Source organism: Aspergillus heteromorphus, assembly GCF_003184545.1.
Source record: "Aspergillus heteromorphus CBS 117.55 chromosome Unknown BO70scaffold_2, whole genome shotgun sequence".
In the NCBI taxonomy this organism is placed as follows: Eukaryota; Fungi; Ascomycota; class Eurotiomycetes; order Eurotiales; family Aspergillaceae; genus Aspergillus; species Aspergillus heteromorphus.
In genome coordinates this window covers 1380711-1395395 of record NW_020290407.1, presented here as the reverse complement: position 1 = coordinate 1395395, position 14685 = coordinate 1380711, and the positions used below count along the sequence as shown (strand labels likewise).

The following is a 14685-nucleotide window of genomic DNA, read 5'->3' as shown; positions in this document are numbered from 1 at the left end:
TCTATTAAGCTTAGGAATGGGGCAGGGGAGGATTGTCTTTTAACCAAAAATGACAGGCAGCAGGGGCAGAGAAGAAAATGTTGGGCGAAGGGAATAAAACGAAGGATTTCAATAAATACAGGAGAAGAATACAAATAATAAGAACTATCCGAAACTATAGGACGAGGAAGGGTCGAGACCAGGATAGGAAGACAGCTCCCGAGGGAGATTGGCCCAGGAAGAAACAAAGAAAGGAAGATAGAAAAGGGGTGGGGGGGGGGGGGGGGGGGAGGTTGGGAGTGGACAAGAGGTAGAGAGAGAGGGGAGAGAGAGAGGGAGGAAGGAAGAAGAGGGAGGGAGAGAGAGAGAGAGAGAGGAGACGGGAAAAAGAGAAGAAAAAGACGAGATACTGAGCGCGAGACACGCGAGAGGAAAGGATCGTTGGAGGATACAAATAGTAACTGGACGGACGAGGAAGAATGACGGTGTGTGGATGCGGAAGAAGTCGAGAACCAAGGCTAGTTCGGACCCAGAGCTACTCCAAGCTTGGTTGGCTTCGGAAACTGAATGGCGAAACCCAGCAGGTGGAAAGGCAGGGCCAGGAAATAATATTCAATTTAAATACTTAATGCCTCCAGTCCGAGCCACCGTCTTCTTTCAACGGTCGTGTTTAATTTAATTTTCTTTTGTTTTTTACCCTTCTGGCGGTGATCAGATGCAAACTCGGAGGTTTTTACTATTCTATGCCTGCCTGCTTCCAGTACTTTTTCTTTCCTTGTTTTTTTCTTACCCCCACGGTTGTCTTAAATGGTACGTACGAGTCAAGGAGTAAGGTGTGGCTAATAATAATAAAAATAATAATAATAATAATAATAATAATAATATAAATATAAATGATATAATTTAACATCGGACATGGAATGATAGCTAGGTACAGTAATAGTAATAGTATGGGGATGGGATGATCAAACTACAGAGTCGTACGTAGCCGTTTGTCGACCCAGGATCTAGAAAGGAAAGTAGGGCCCCGGGCAGACGTAAGTACTAAGTACCTGCTGAACCCATCCGGGTGGATTTGTCAAATGGGTTCGTGCCCAATGGGAACAGGGATTGGAATGAAGGTTCAAGTCTTGAGGATTCATTCCCAGGGAGGGTTTCAGAGGAATGGGAGAGAGAGAGAGAGAGAGGGCTGTGGGGTAAGGTCAGGTCAAGCGGAAGCTTGGTCGTCTGTACAAAGTACAGTACCTATACCTTCATCATTCATGATGAGAGGAGGCGAGGTACGTAAGAAGGTCGGTGCAGGTGCAGATGCAGATGCAGCTGGAGCTTTGAGGTCGCCGTGTAACCTTCACCAAGAAGATCTCTCAGAGCTCGGATGTATGCAGCGTGCATGTATGTATAGTACTTACATACAGGGTAAACAAGGGGGAAAAAAAAGAAGAAGCAACTGGCGGGGACTACTCGTCCGTAGGGATGTGGCCGTGACAGATCTCGATGGAGGAGGGCAATGCGCAGATCGATGCGAAGTTAACAGGCCGACGGCGAATGTGGAAGGGCCTGAGCTGCACCAGCACACAGCCGTCCGGGGGTTCCCTGGAAAGCTGTTTGCTGGGATGCCCGAGAAGCTCGCAGAGTGGTTGCTCGACGAAGGGACACATCACTTTCGGATCACTTTCGGCCTCCAGGATATTGGACGGTTTCATCCTCTCGCCGTCTTCCCTCGACCCCCTTTCCCACGATCTTACGGGCCCCCCGAGGTTTATTAACCCTTAACACCGCTGTCGTTATTGATTGATCGCGCGTTTAATGCAGGAGACTTGATATTTAGTGCGTAGGTGGCTTGCCAGCTTCAGGGACGGTCGTTTTAGAAGCAGTGTGATGGGTGTGATGAGTGTGCTCTAGACTATTCCATCCTAGAGGCGCGTGTATTGTCCCGCACATCAATTCCCTTCGAGAATTGGCCCCCGGAAGATTTTCTGATTGATGGCCACCATCACCACCACCAGACCATCACCATCACCGACCTTATCACCCGACCGACCGACCGACCGGCCAACCGACCAACCGACCAAACCCCCGAACAAAATACCTCCCCTCCTCCCCGCCTTTCCCCTCTTCCCCCCCCCCAGAATGACCAGAAATCCGGAGCGATGCGGGGGAGGGGGAGCTGGAAGAGGGGGATGGAACCGATCATGTTCTTCAACTCGAGGATGCAGAGTCATTGCCATCCCGCCGAGTCATTCCTGGTGCTAGTCCTTTAGCTTGTCCCACCTGAAAGTCCCGAGTGTCCGGATGATCTAAAACAGCGCGCCTGGAATGTACGGCCCTGGACCTCCTCGAGTAAGACATGACATGACTACGACCACTGCCTAATTGTCTCATGGCCCTGCGCTGGGCCTGGTAGAGCTTCCGATAGGTGGATCAGGGCAATAAGCACCCTTCCGGGGTGGTCAGACCACCATTGTCACCTAGACCTTTTGACTTAAAGTAACTACTGTATCTAGATATACTCGCGATGCCTTTTCACTCTGAAGCGCAAGGCCGACCGAGCTAAGGTAGCCGCCATGGACCCGATCGGACCCATCGACCGGCGAATCCACACCGCCTTAAACCTGCATGCATGCTATGCTAGCAAGAAGCAAGATACTACCTGGTCGTATACTCCGTACTCCGTACTCCGTCGACTCGACTGCACTCGTCCAGCCAGAATAGTTTCCGCATCCAACCCAACGGCTGTCTGTAGGTACATCCGGTCGTGCCTATCTAGGCACTATCTAGCAGCCGGTCCGCCTGTCCGAATGGATGTTTGCCTGAAGGTGTCGACTCCCTGCTCCGTCCTCTGCTTTGGGGCTCCTCTGATCCTTTTCAGTTTGTGAGCCATCAGCTGGACAGATCAAATCCGTGATTTTTGGGTTTCTTTTTTTTTTCTTTTTTTTTTTTTATTATCCTTGCCCTTGCCCTTGCCCTTGCCCCCTTCTCGGTTCTATCTAGAGAGATTTCTAGCGAAAGTGAGACCGGTTTTCAGTAAGATGGATGATAGGATGAGAGGTAGCTAGATACTACTAGATAGATCGCGGACCCGGAGGACGCTAAACCCCCCTGGGGGAGCTGCCCATCACGGGGTATTGCCACGCCGAGATCGGTTACCTAATACGTGGAACTAGTCCCGGTTGGGAGGTTCACTTTACTGTGACGCAGTTGGTAACTATCTCAGGCAGGAAGGCATGAATACCTAAGGTATCAAGCAGTAGGTTGGTAGTTTTCGAGGTGCCTGTCTGCTCATTGAATGGTTATTGTGGTCATCAGCAATTCTTCCACCCTCGATTGAACAAGGGAAATGATCCTCATCAAAATCACCAGCAGAAAAACAGGACACTGCAAGTGATCGGGCATCGTGATTTTTCCTCCTCACATACCACCTAGGGACCTTTACAGCCTCCACTTGATGTTATTACATACATCCCACCCACTACGGAGTACTTCTTGGGTTTAGTGACTACTGTGACCTGCATGTGCAGGCTGCCTGAGTCCTATCCACTCTCTCTACGGAGTATCTACCTACTTCTTCTTGCTAGTTACATCCAGGCGTTGCAGAAGTCACCCACCCACTCACCCACTCACCCACCCACCAACCCACCAAACACAACCACCACCACCGCTCACTATCCATCATCTTTCCTCTCCACCAACCTCCGCCTCCCCCTTTCCATTCCCCTTCCCCACCACCACCACCACCACCACCACCACTTTCTCCGAGTCCTGCCCACCCTCTCAGCTTCCCGCGGAAAGACAAATCGCTGGTCGGCAATGGAGCCCCGATCTTCATCGGGTTAACTCGTGGCTGAGGTGACCTATGATGACCTGTGACAACTCGTGCTGGCAATCATGTCCGACTACTCGCGATTGCCCACCCGAGGCAGCTCGTCGCCAGCACCGCCGCCTCCCCCTCCACCAGTTCCCGTGCAACAGAGTCACAAGTATTCCAACCGCGCGGCCAGTGCTCTAGCAAGATTCGCCCAGCCCTTTTTCTCGGGGTCGAGACCTCCCAGTCCGCACACGCCCGGGAGTCGTGCAGATTTGTCTGCTGGTCCCCGTTCAACCAGGTCCAAGTCTTTGTATAGCTCCCGCTCTCCCCCAACGTGCTCTTTTTTGACTCGCGTTTCCCGCTTGGTCCCTTGCTTTTTGTTTTTGTTTTTGTTTTTTTATTTTTTTCTACTTTGATGTTTCTCATGTTTTCCCGGTTTCTGTTGCTCCTGCGGTTCTTTGCACGCGACTTCTTACCTAAAAAAAAGACGGAAAAAAAAAAAAAAAAACCAAACTACTTTGATTCCCTCGCAGACAAGGAAAAGCTTAAAAGAGGAATTTGATCTAACGTTTCCCCTAGACCTGGAGAATCTCAGACCGTCTCTCATAAGACCGGGATCCCCATTGCCGCTTTAGACATCTCCCCGCAACGGACACATGCAGTCATTGGCGGGAAGGAGATTTTAAAGACGATCCGCGTCTCGCCCGATCATTCGTCTGAGGAGTTCAACCTTCGCAATGCTATCATTAGCTACTCCTCCACTCACCACGTCGGCAGCGGCCTCTCCGCCCGGCATAAAGACCAGCTGACAGTGAGGGATGTGAAGTGGTCACATGGCGGGTATGACCAGATCATCGCCACCGCCGTGGCCAATGGCCGCATTGTAGTCTATGATTTACTCCGGACTGGCTTGGAATGTTGCCGGTTTCAGGGACACAGCCGCCAGGTTCACCGGTTGGCCTTCAATCCGCACCACGCGTCATGGCTTCTGTCGGGGAGTCAGGATTCCTCAATCCGAATGTGGGACTTGCGGACTGCTTCTGCGGAACGTGGCGTCTTGGTGTGTGGGAGTCTGGACCTGTTCCACGGTAACAGTGATGCCATCCGGGATATCAGGTGGTCGCCAACCGAAGGGGTTATGTTCGCGACGGCGACAGACAGCGGTGCCATACAGCTGTGGGATTGTCGCAAATCCAATGCTCCCTTGATGCGGATTACTGCCCATGACAGACCCTGCTTCTCGGTAGACTGGCACCCTGATGGCAAGCATCTCGTGAGTGGTGGCACGGATAGGCAGGTCAAGGTCTGGGATTTCTCCTCCTCGGCGGAGCGCAGGCAAAAGCCCGCGTTCCAGTTTCGGACCCCACAGGCTGTCCTCAACGTCCGCTGGCGTCCGCCATCCTGGGCAAGAGAGCCCGAAGGGGCGGGCGACTGGCAGTCATCCCAGGTAGTAACCTCTTACGACAAGGAAGACCCGCGAGTGCATCTCTGGGACCTTCGGCGACCACACATACCTTTCCGCGAGTTTGACCGTTACGACGCCCATGCTACCGACTTGCTCTGGCATTCAAAAGACCTGCTATGGACAGTAGGCGAAGCCGGTGCGTTCACTCAGACGGATATCCGCTACGCCCCCCAGGTTGTCAATCAACGACCGACATGCTCGGTGGCCTGGAGTCCCAGTGGGGAGGTCCTGGCGTTTGTCCAGAAGCGTCCCCGGCGTAGCACTTTAGGTCTCAGCGCTACCGAGTTCGTGGGTCCTCAACAGGAGGAGCACAGTAGTGGTGAAGCCTTGAGCCAGAGTCCTGGAGAAGATATTCTCGACGAGCCTTCGTTCGCTTCTATCCGCCATCGGCATAGTAAGTCCACCAGTGCTCGGCAGTCTAAATCTCTAGGCAGTACTCCGCCGGGCGCACAAGATCTCATCCCCGTCCTCCCATTAGAGAAAGTCCTGTCGAAGATCAAGACTCCCGATGCTCTCCAGTTCGGGGCGGTTGGAAGCATCCCAGGGGCCACAATGGATCGAGATACCTCTCAATATTTGGCGTCTCAATATTCTGCTTTGCTCCCTGATTCAAACACCATCCACCCGGATGCACTGTCTTCATTGCTCGAATCGCTGGATCACAATGCTCAGTGTTCTGAAGATGCGTCTTTACTCAAACTTGCACAGACTTGGCGCATCATCAAATTTGCTGTCATTCAAGAACTCGAAGTTCGTGCAAGAGAGCAACGTCGGTCCCTAGAAAAGGGATCTCGCTCTATGAGAAAGAGACCGTCCAAGGAAGGTCCGATCGCTGAGAAGCAAAGGACATTGGAGGATGGGAGGAATGATAAGCTGAAAACCCGACTATTCAAGGGTGTAATGGAAAATGAGGCATCGAAGCATCCGCTCGCAGATAGCGAGAGTGCGTCGAATATGACAACACCACTTGCACAGCCTTTGCCGGATTCCCCTCTCGCGTCTTTAGACAGCACCAACTCGCAGGTAACGTCTTTAAACGATACTACGGATATACAACCCCTTCCACCATCGGTGCTAAGCTCCAATCATGGCACCATGACTTCGAATGATTGGTCATCGATGTCGGATATCGATCCTCAACCGATTCACCAATTCCAGCATCGCCAGTCCAATGCAAGCGAGCCTGCTAATATTCCTCCTGAGAGCCTAATGTCTGATCCAGGGCTCGCCCCGATGGCTGAGGAGTTAGAAGACGACCAGAGATCTGCGCCCCGCGCCATCGCCGGTAGAGCAGATTGGCATTTGAAACCTCTTCCTGGTACTTCCAAAGGAACCTCGGAGGTAGATGAGTTTGATCAGAAGATGGAGGATAAACGAGCGGCAATCCGCGATTACAAGATTTTCCCCAAGAAGGTCCTCTCGCTAGAAACCCCCATGGAGCCAATCAAGCCCCCAGGGTTCCATCGCCACGAGTCATCGGAGAGTTTCCCGATGTTCTCTGCATCCACGGAGAGTTCGCACCCACCGAAATCAATGGCCACATCATTCTCTTCGGCGGCGATATTGCATCAAGCCCGCGAACGTGAAGGCGATAGCCATGATAGTCCAGAGGCGGGGACTGCAGCGCTCAGTAGCAGCTATGTGCGGACTCGAGGGGACTCGGTTATCGGATCTGCTATCGTAAATGAGAAAGGCATTCAGGACAGCGAAACGCTTAGCGAAGAGCCTCCCGGCGCCGAGAATGTCCACCTGCAGCGGCCTTCCACTCCTCCTCGCCTTTTCAAGGAAAGCGAGCCCTTGGATACCCCCTCCCAGGAAAGCGAATTCCAAACACCTGTACACCCCAGTTCGACCTACACAGGCATTCCTGGAGTGACGGAGAACCTTCTTGACGTCGGTATCCCCATCAGTTCTGATGTGACTACTAACAAGCCCTGGAGCATCGAATGGCTGTTCAAAGAAGCCATCAGACACTATCACAGTGGGACTCAGGTGGACATTCAGTCCGCTGCACATCTTCTCCAGAAGTTACACATGCTTTTCCAGGATTGCGACAAGATCCTTCCCACCCCGGAGTCCGAATACATATTCAAGGCCTACAACGAACAACTGATGCGCCAGTCAATGTATCTCGAAGCGGCCGAGCTCCGACTCCAGTGCGTACCATCCTACCCAGCAGTCTACGAATACGCCCAGGGAGACACCTACATGAACGTGTTCTGCTTCACATGCAAGCGGCCGTACGAAAATCCCATGACCGACAACCGTCGCTGCCATCGCTGTGACACTCCCCAAGAACCATGTGCCATCTGCATGAGCCTCGACCCGCCTCCCGAATGGGTAGCAGAGCAATCAAACTCATCACCCTACGCCACCCACGAGCCAGACTCCGAAGTCACCTCCCACATCCAATCATCCCGATCCTCCCTGAAAACCGAACCCATCCCCGAGTGCGAATTACCCCAACACCACCTAGACACAATCACCTCCGACCCCTCCCAACCTCCCCGACCCAAGGGCTCCACCCTCTGGACCTGGTGCCAAGGCTGCGGCCACGGAGGCCACCTCGCCTGCATCAGCATCTGGCTGAACGACATCTCCGTCAGCGAAGGCGGCTGCGCCACCCCCGGATGCATGCACGACTGCGGCCCCGGCCCCCGCCGCGAACACAATCGCTCCATCCTGCTCGAGGAGTCTAAGCGCCGCGACTCTGCCGGTCGGAAAGCCGGCGTCGGTTTCGTCAAGCGAGACACCTGGACCAAGGGCGAGAGCCGAGCCGTCGAAAAGGTCCGTGGGATGTTAGGCGTTGGCGCTTCCGCCGGCAGCGCTTCCACTACCACCACGACCACGACCACGAATAGTGCCGGTCTTAGCGGTGCTTCCTCGAATACCATGTCGCCGAAGAAGGTCCGCCTGGTTACCCCGAGTGAGCAGGGTCAGCCGAGACGGGGTCCGCGTTCGAGTATTGGGGGTTTGGGGGGACTTAGTGGCTAGATTCGACTTCGACTTCGGCTTTGGCTTCTTCTTAAAATTAATAGCAGCTTTCTATAGCCTCTCACTCATTTCATCTCACTTCCTCTCTCTATTACCTCCTCCTCCTCCCCCCCCCTGGCTGGCTGGCTGGTTGGGTTGATTGGTTGGTTGAATATTGCGGCGCGATGCCCTGGTCCTCCTGCTACTGCTCCTGCTACTGCTACTGCTCCTGCTACTGCTCCTGCTACTTGCTATGTCTTGTGACGCGCGTTGGTCGCCAACTACGTGATGTGTGCATGTACATAGAACATGTTCTTGGATTGTGCATGCATACATGGTCCTGATATTTGTGAAAGTCTTGTTTCGTATATCTTGACTGGGTCTGGGGATGCACTTTTCTTTTCTTTCTCTGGGGATGGGGGGGGGGGGGGGGGGAAGAAGGGGAGGTAGGATGTTGTAGGTAGGTAGTAAGTAGGGCGTAGGGCTCGTTTATTTCTGGCTGTAGATTACCGTCTACTGTCTACTGTTTACTGTTTACCTACAGTTAGACATTCAGTCAGCCAGCCAGTCAATCAGTCAGCCAGTCAGTCAGTCAGGTTACTTGAACCGAGCCTCAAACATACATATGATACATTCAATATCCATCCGTAAATACATTATGCATTATGCAAAAACAACCCTCAAGGCCCACAAAACCAAGGTATCGCGTAAATGCCTCATGTATATCATAATTTGCAAGGACACAGGCCTGTAGACTATCCCAAAATCCGAATAGCCGATACAAACCTTACTCCAAACCCCCCTCACCCTCACCCCCCTCTCCTTTCCCCCTCCCCTCTCCCCTAAATGGACCCCAATTCCAAGCCCCCAGAGGCAAGCAAGCAAGCAAGCAAGCAAGCAAGAAAGAAAGAACCACATCCATCATCTAATCCCCAACATCCCACCAAAAGAGCTAAACCTAGTTACCTCACCTCACCTCAAAACTTCCTCTTCTTCTTAGCCGGCGCCTTGCTCTTCGCCTCAAGCTGTCTCTTCAACTCATCACGCTTTCTGTCCGCTCGCTCTTGTTCGGTTTCTTCACGTGCGGGCTCTGGTTGCGCTGCTGGTGGTGCTGGTGCTGGTGCTGGTGTAGATGACATCTTCAGTCGATGATGTCCAGGAGAACTAGAAACTCTTGGGGCATTTGCATTTTCATTTGAATCTTTATCATCAGCTTCATCTTCCGACGCGGTTTCGGTGCGAGAAGGTGAAGTCGGGTCTGCGTGGCGAGTCGTAGCGGGAGCAGGAACAGGAACGGTCTTTCTGCCTCCGATGAGGCCCAGTTTTCCCGGTTTTCGGGGTTGGGGGTGGGATTCTGATTGTTGTGGGGGTGGAGGAGAGGGCTGCTTTTCTATCTTTCTGCCGCCTATTACGCCTAATCCGCGGGGTTTGGGTTTGGTGGTTGATGGTTTGGGTTTTGGGGGTGGGGAGGGTGGGTTTTCTGAGTCTGTTTCTGTTCTGTCGTTGTCGCTGTCTGGCTGGTAGGGTGATTTGGGGGCTCGTGAGGGTTCGTTGGTGTTTGATTGTGGTGGGGATTGTGGAGATTTTTGTTTTGATACTGGTGGTGGTTGAGGTTTCTTGCCTCCTATCCTTCCGAGACCTCTTGACGGTCTTGCGGGAGGTTTCGGCTGTGGCGGTTTAACTACTTCGTGCTCTTCTTCGAAGTCTGCGCCATCGCTTTCCGTCTCTTCGTCTGGTTTTGGAGAAGCTGGTTTGGCTTTGGCGACGGGTGGTCGTCTCAGTCTTGGGGGTGTTTCTTGTCGCTAGAGCACGAGTTGTAAGCACGGTGTGGATATAGATGGACTGAGTTAACATACCTCAAATTCGTCATCTTCAGTCTCTGCGTCGTTGTCCGTTTCGGTGTCCATAGGATCGTTAGGTGGTCTGGTAATGACGGGTTGGCTTCTTTCTTTATACTCGGGGGATGTTTCGGCTGTGCGAACGACAGCAGTTGTGAGTTTCTCCCACCACCCATCTGGTGGTGGGTTTAAGTTTTCAAAATGGCTGGTGTCACCGAAGCCAGATCCGGCTGTCTCTGTCAGGATGTTGGATGCAAATCCGAGATCAGAGGACGTGTTGGTTTCGTCCAACCAGGCCTGTTCGTCGAAAGGCGCCACTCCTTTGATGTGACCTGCAGCCAGCGAGAGCATTGAGCCCTTGTGACTTCCACGCACACCCTTTGCATTGGGGAAGATAGTACTGAGTTCAATTCCCATAGCTTCGAGTTTATCAAATAGCTTTCCCAGCGCCCAGTCTTTCCTCTTGAGCTGGTCTATGAGAGTTTGCTGACGCGACGCCCAGCCAGCCTCCGCCTTGATAAGTGGCAACAGGAGCTGACGAGTCGACGAGGATTGTGGCTCCTTAGCCAGGTAGATGGTCCATTTCAGAGGTCTGAGTGGAGAGGGGAGCTTTGTCGAGGTGATCAGTTGAAGAGAATCACCGAAAGACCCGTGGGTAAGCACCGTGCTGCTTCCAGCCTCGTTGCGCAGCGCCTCGCCTACTTTGTCCAGGAGTATACCAAGCTGCTCGGCATCCTCACTGGGGTCGATAGTCGTGTTATCTTCATCGGCTCTTTGCAGAATATGCTGGCGGTCTAGATGTTCCGACCAGATGTATGTGAGGTCCGTCATATACAACTCATATCCGTCCTGCGTCAGGGAGTATCTGAACAAAAGGGGCGGTATTGATCCCTGATTGGATACATGCAGCCTCTGCCATTTCGATGACATGGCTAGTGACCCTTGAGCTGTTGTTGTGATGGTTTGTAGAAGATGGAAGAAGCACATCAGGCTGCCGTGCGCTGAAGGCTACAAGAGCACGTGTCCACGGGGCAACTTAGCCGGTCGCTCTACCTTCCTCATCAGGACCCTGCGGCCCGTTCCCCAGACACGCCCGATGGAAGCATGTGAGATTTCAACTGTTTCTGTCTACTCGCGTCGAATCTCCAGCCATTTACCACTCACTTGTACGACACTGTCCGATTGCTTGTTCTGCTGAAGACGGCCGGAGTTGAGGCAGCGTCCAAAATGTCATCACGTATCCCCGACCGTACGGGCTCGAAGCGCAGTCGCTCTCGGTCGCCATCCTCACGCCACCCCCAGAAGGCCCCGCGCCGATACGACGAAACAGACAGATATCGTGATGGTGGAAGCCGGAGGGACGGAAATGACTGGGGGTCGAACTCCCGGCCCAGAAATATGAAGGACCAGGTCCGCCTCAATCAGCTCCAGGAGGATGAGCAGGTGCGCGAGTGGGTGGCGCAGGAGGACATTTTTGTCCTCAAGCAGGCCAAGAAGAAGGCCGAAATCCGCGTCAAGGAGGGCCGGGCAAAGCCTATCGACTGGCTCACTGTCACATTACGGGTCATCGACCCGACCAGGGACCCCCTCGATGATGAGATCGCGGACTCGGATCTCGACCTGGTCGACCCTGACGGCGTGTTCGAGGGACTATCGCAGACCGAGCTGCAGGATCTAGAGAAGGACATTGATACGTTCCTGGGACTGGAGAGCAATTCGCAGAATCGCGATTTTTGGAAGGTACGGTCCTGACCTGCATCTGCTTTTGGGATCTTAGGCTAACCCACCTTGTCTCCACCACAGACGATGAAAGTGATTTGTCGTGATCGCCAGAAGACAACCGCTCCCGAAGGACGTGCGCTCAGCTCCGTGGCTGCCGATATCAACAGGCTCTTAAGCCCTAAATCCTACGAACAACTTCAGGCCCTGGAGGTCCAGGTCAGGAGGAAGCTGGACTCCAATGAGCCCATCGACACCGACTATTGGGAGGAGCTTTTGCGCAGCCTTACAGTGTGGAAGGCTCGTGCAAAGCTGAAGAAGGTGTTCCAGGCTGTTATCGACGAGAGGGTCCGGGGATTGCGCAAACAGCAGTGCGAGGAAGCTGCATCTGTCCGCGCGAAGCTGGCTCCATTGGCGCCGATCGTCCTGGAGGGGGCACAGTCAGAGTCAGCTGGTGAGGGTGAATTCCGTGGCCTTGACCCTGATCCATTGCTTCAAATCCGCGCGGAAGACAAGGTTCTGGAGATCGTGGACGAGGCCGCATTCCTAAATCAAGTGGTAGGTTGCACCGAATGCTGGACGAGTTGGACTGCAACTAACAGCTTGAATAGGCTCGCGACCGACAGAAGGTCCTGAAGATGGGGTTTGTTCCTCTTCGCCAGCGACATGCCGAGAGGCTATCGGCAACGCCCGTGAACCAGATCACCAATATCCCAGTAGCCACCGCATTGACTCGCTTCTCCTCCATTCCGAATGAGGACTTCTCACAGGCAACCAAGGCTCTCTACGAGCGAGAATTGGCCAAGGGAGTCAGCGAGAACGAGGAGATCTTCACCGGCGAGGAAGCCGTGAGCACTGGCGCCGAGCCCCAGTGGGCGAACAAATACCGGCCCCGCAAGCCACGGTACTTTAACCGTGTCCAGATGGGCTACGAGTGGAACAAGTACAACCAGACCCATTATGACCACGATAACCCGCCACCCAAGGTGGTGCAGGGCTACAAGTTCAACATCTTCTACCCCGACCTGATCGACAAGGCAAAGGCGCCCACCTACCGGATCGAACGAGAGGGAGGGCGCAAGCGCGGCCAGTCCTTCGCGGCCGCCGGGGAGGAAGATACGTGTTTGATCCGGTTCATGGCCGGGCCGCCGTACGAAGACATCGCGTTCCGGATCGTCGACAAGGAGTGGGACTACAGTGCGAAGCGCGAACGAGGGTTCAAGAGTACCTTTGATAAGGTATGCCCGTGATGCCCGTTATGCCCGGGTCCGACGAAGAAGCTGACGAGATGAACTTGCCAGGGAATCCTGCAACTCCACTTCCAGTTCAAGCGGGTGAGTCTTTCTTTTCGTCTACGTCTGCTGGCCCTTCCCACCCGTGCCCGGGGTGCTGATTCTTGTGATTCCCGCAGATTTATTACCGGAAGTAAGGGATGTGTGGTCTTGGGGTTCCACTCGGGCCTGTTTTCTCGGGCGGCCGCGCCAAAGGCCGATGTGAAGCTTATTGGGCTGGAAACTTTAACCACCTCCTCTGGCATTGGATGCCATCGCAGCCAGGCTCGGATGTATCATATCGATATGAAACCGAGATTATCGGCCCTCGCAGATCGAATGTCCCACGTGTGCTGTAGCGGGCAATGCTTATTTGCACCACACCCATCCTCCGCCCGTTGCGCTCCGTCCCATCGCCGTCGCATCCAGCATGTCCGGACAACACAACAACTGCTGGCGCCCGATCACGTGGGTTACACCTCCGACGATTGCAGTCGGAATTTCACTTCATTGGCGGAGGGGTTTTCTTATTTGCTTCGTTCGCATTGTCTCCCCGGAACAAGGAAAGGCCGCGACACGGTGCGGCTTTTCGACGGTGTGTCACCATGGCACCTGCAACAACCTCTGGACCTCCGGGTTCCGGCTGGACGGGGGAGTCGGGAAATGGGATGGTGTATCTGCAGGATAAATTTAAAAGGTGCGGATGGTGCTGAAGGAAGTAACCCAATGCCACTCCTTTATTCATGTTCTGGTCTGGTTAGCGCAATGAATAGGACTTCTGCAGCAGCCCGCCATCCATCAGCTGCTACAGCTGCTGCTAACTAACTAACTAACTAACTCACTCACTCACTAACCAACCCTGGTCAGTCTGTACCTACTACGGAGTACTCTACCTAGCTTCAACAAAGTACCTAAGTCACTATGACCATTCCCTCCCCTGCTCCCCCCCCCCTCTCCCCTGTAAACCCCGATCCGGTTTCTCTTTTGCATAGACGCCCCAGCCCATTGGCTACTGCTGACTGCTGCCCGCCAAAGCCGTTCCACAGCCTGATGGCGATTCCCGCGGTAAGACGCAGGAGCTTCGCCTATGGATGGATGGATGGGTGTATGTATGTATGCATTTAGATACTACTCCTACTACTACTATCACTAGTCCAGCAACCCCGGAGCACATGGTAGAAAGATGGTCTGGTCTAGCAGGCTACTTATTTCTTTTTCCTCCTTTTTTTTAATTTTCATTTGGGTGGGAAAGCATCTCATTTCATTTTCTTTTATTCGATTTTATTTTTATTTTATTTTCCACCATTTCCGGGATTTTACTTTTCGGGCTTCTGGCCATTTTTACGAGGAGGGATTTACTTCTTTCTCTCCATCCCTCCATGAAATCGATCTCATCATCCGCCATGTTGAATGCCCGCCGCTTGTTTGCGATGCTGGCTGTCTGCAGCACCAGAAACCCATTCATCCATAGAGGGGGCAAAAAAGAAAAAGAAAAAGAAAAAGAAAAAAAAGGAGCAAAGGGACATCGGCTTTATGAGCTGGCATTTTCTTTCGCCTCACGGCTTCAAATGATTTTTTTTTATTAATTGCTTGGGTGGGTGCATTGGGTGCCAACAACCAACCCCTCTTGCCCTC

At 53.2% G+C, this 14685-nt stretch overlaps 4 protein-coding genes across 4 annotated transcripts; 3 read left to right on the top strand and 1 right to left on the bottom strand.

The window, feature by feature from the left end:
* Positions 1-836: 836 nt before the first annotated feature.
* On the top strand, positions 837-1854 carry BO70DRAFT_85099 (uncharacterized protein). Its single transcript, XM_025548780.1, has one exon. The coding sequence runs from the start codon at positions 1062-1064 to the stop codon at positions 1743-1745; it is 684 nt and encodes a 227-aa protein (XP_025403545.1). The 5' UTR covers positions 837-1061; the 3' UTR covers positions 1746-1854.
* Positions 1855-3864: 2010 nt separating this feature from the next.
* On the top strand, positions 3865-8637 carry BO70DRAFT_329356 (WD repeat protein; the record flags this gene model as incomplete). The annotated part of the gene is made up of 2 exons (XM_025540779.1): positions 3865-4094; positions 4364-8637. 2 exons carry the CDS (start codon positions 3865-3867, stop codon positions 8241-8243), a joined length of 4110 nt encoding a protein of 1369 aa, XP_025403544.1. The 3' UTR covers positions 8244-8637.
* A 437-nt stretch (positions 8638-9074) lies between these two features.
* On the bottom strand, positions 9075-11013 carry BO70DRAFT_358534 (uncharacterized protein). The gene is made up of 2 exons (XM_025542317.1): positions 10079-11013; positions 9075-10024 (listed from the first exon to the last, which is right to left on the bottom strand). Exons 1-2 carry the CDS (start codon positions 10988-10990, stop codon positions 9200-9202), a joined length of 1737 nt encoding a protein of 578 aa, XP_025403543.1. The 5' UTR covers positions 10991-11013; the 3' UTR covers positions 9075-9199.
* A 274-nt stretch (positions 11014-11287) lies between these two features.
* On the top strand, positions 11288-13208 carry BO70DRAFT_368263 (splicing factor cactin; the record flags this gene model as incomplete). Its single annotated transcript, XM_025544615.1, has 5 exons — positions 11288-11800; positions 11864-12337; positions 12391-13017; positions 13081-13113; positions 13191-13208. 5 exons carry the CDS (start codon positions 11288-11290, stop codon positions 13206-13208), a joined length of 1665 nt encoding a protein of 554 aa, XP_025403542.1.
* Positions 13209-14685: the final 1477 nt, after the last annotated feature.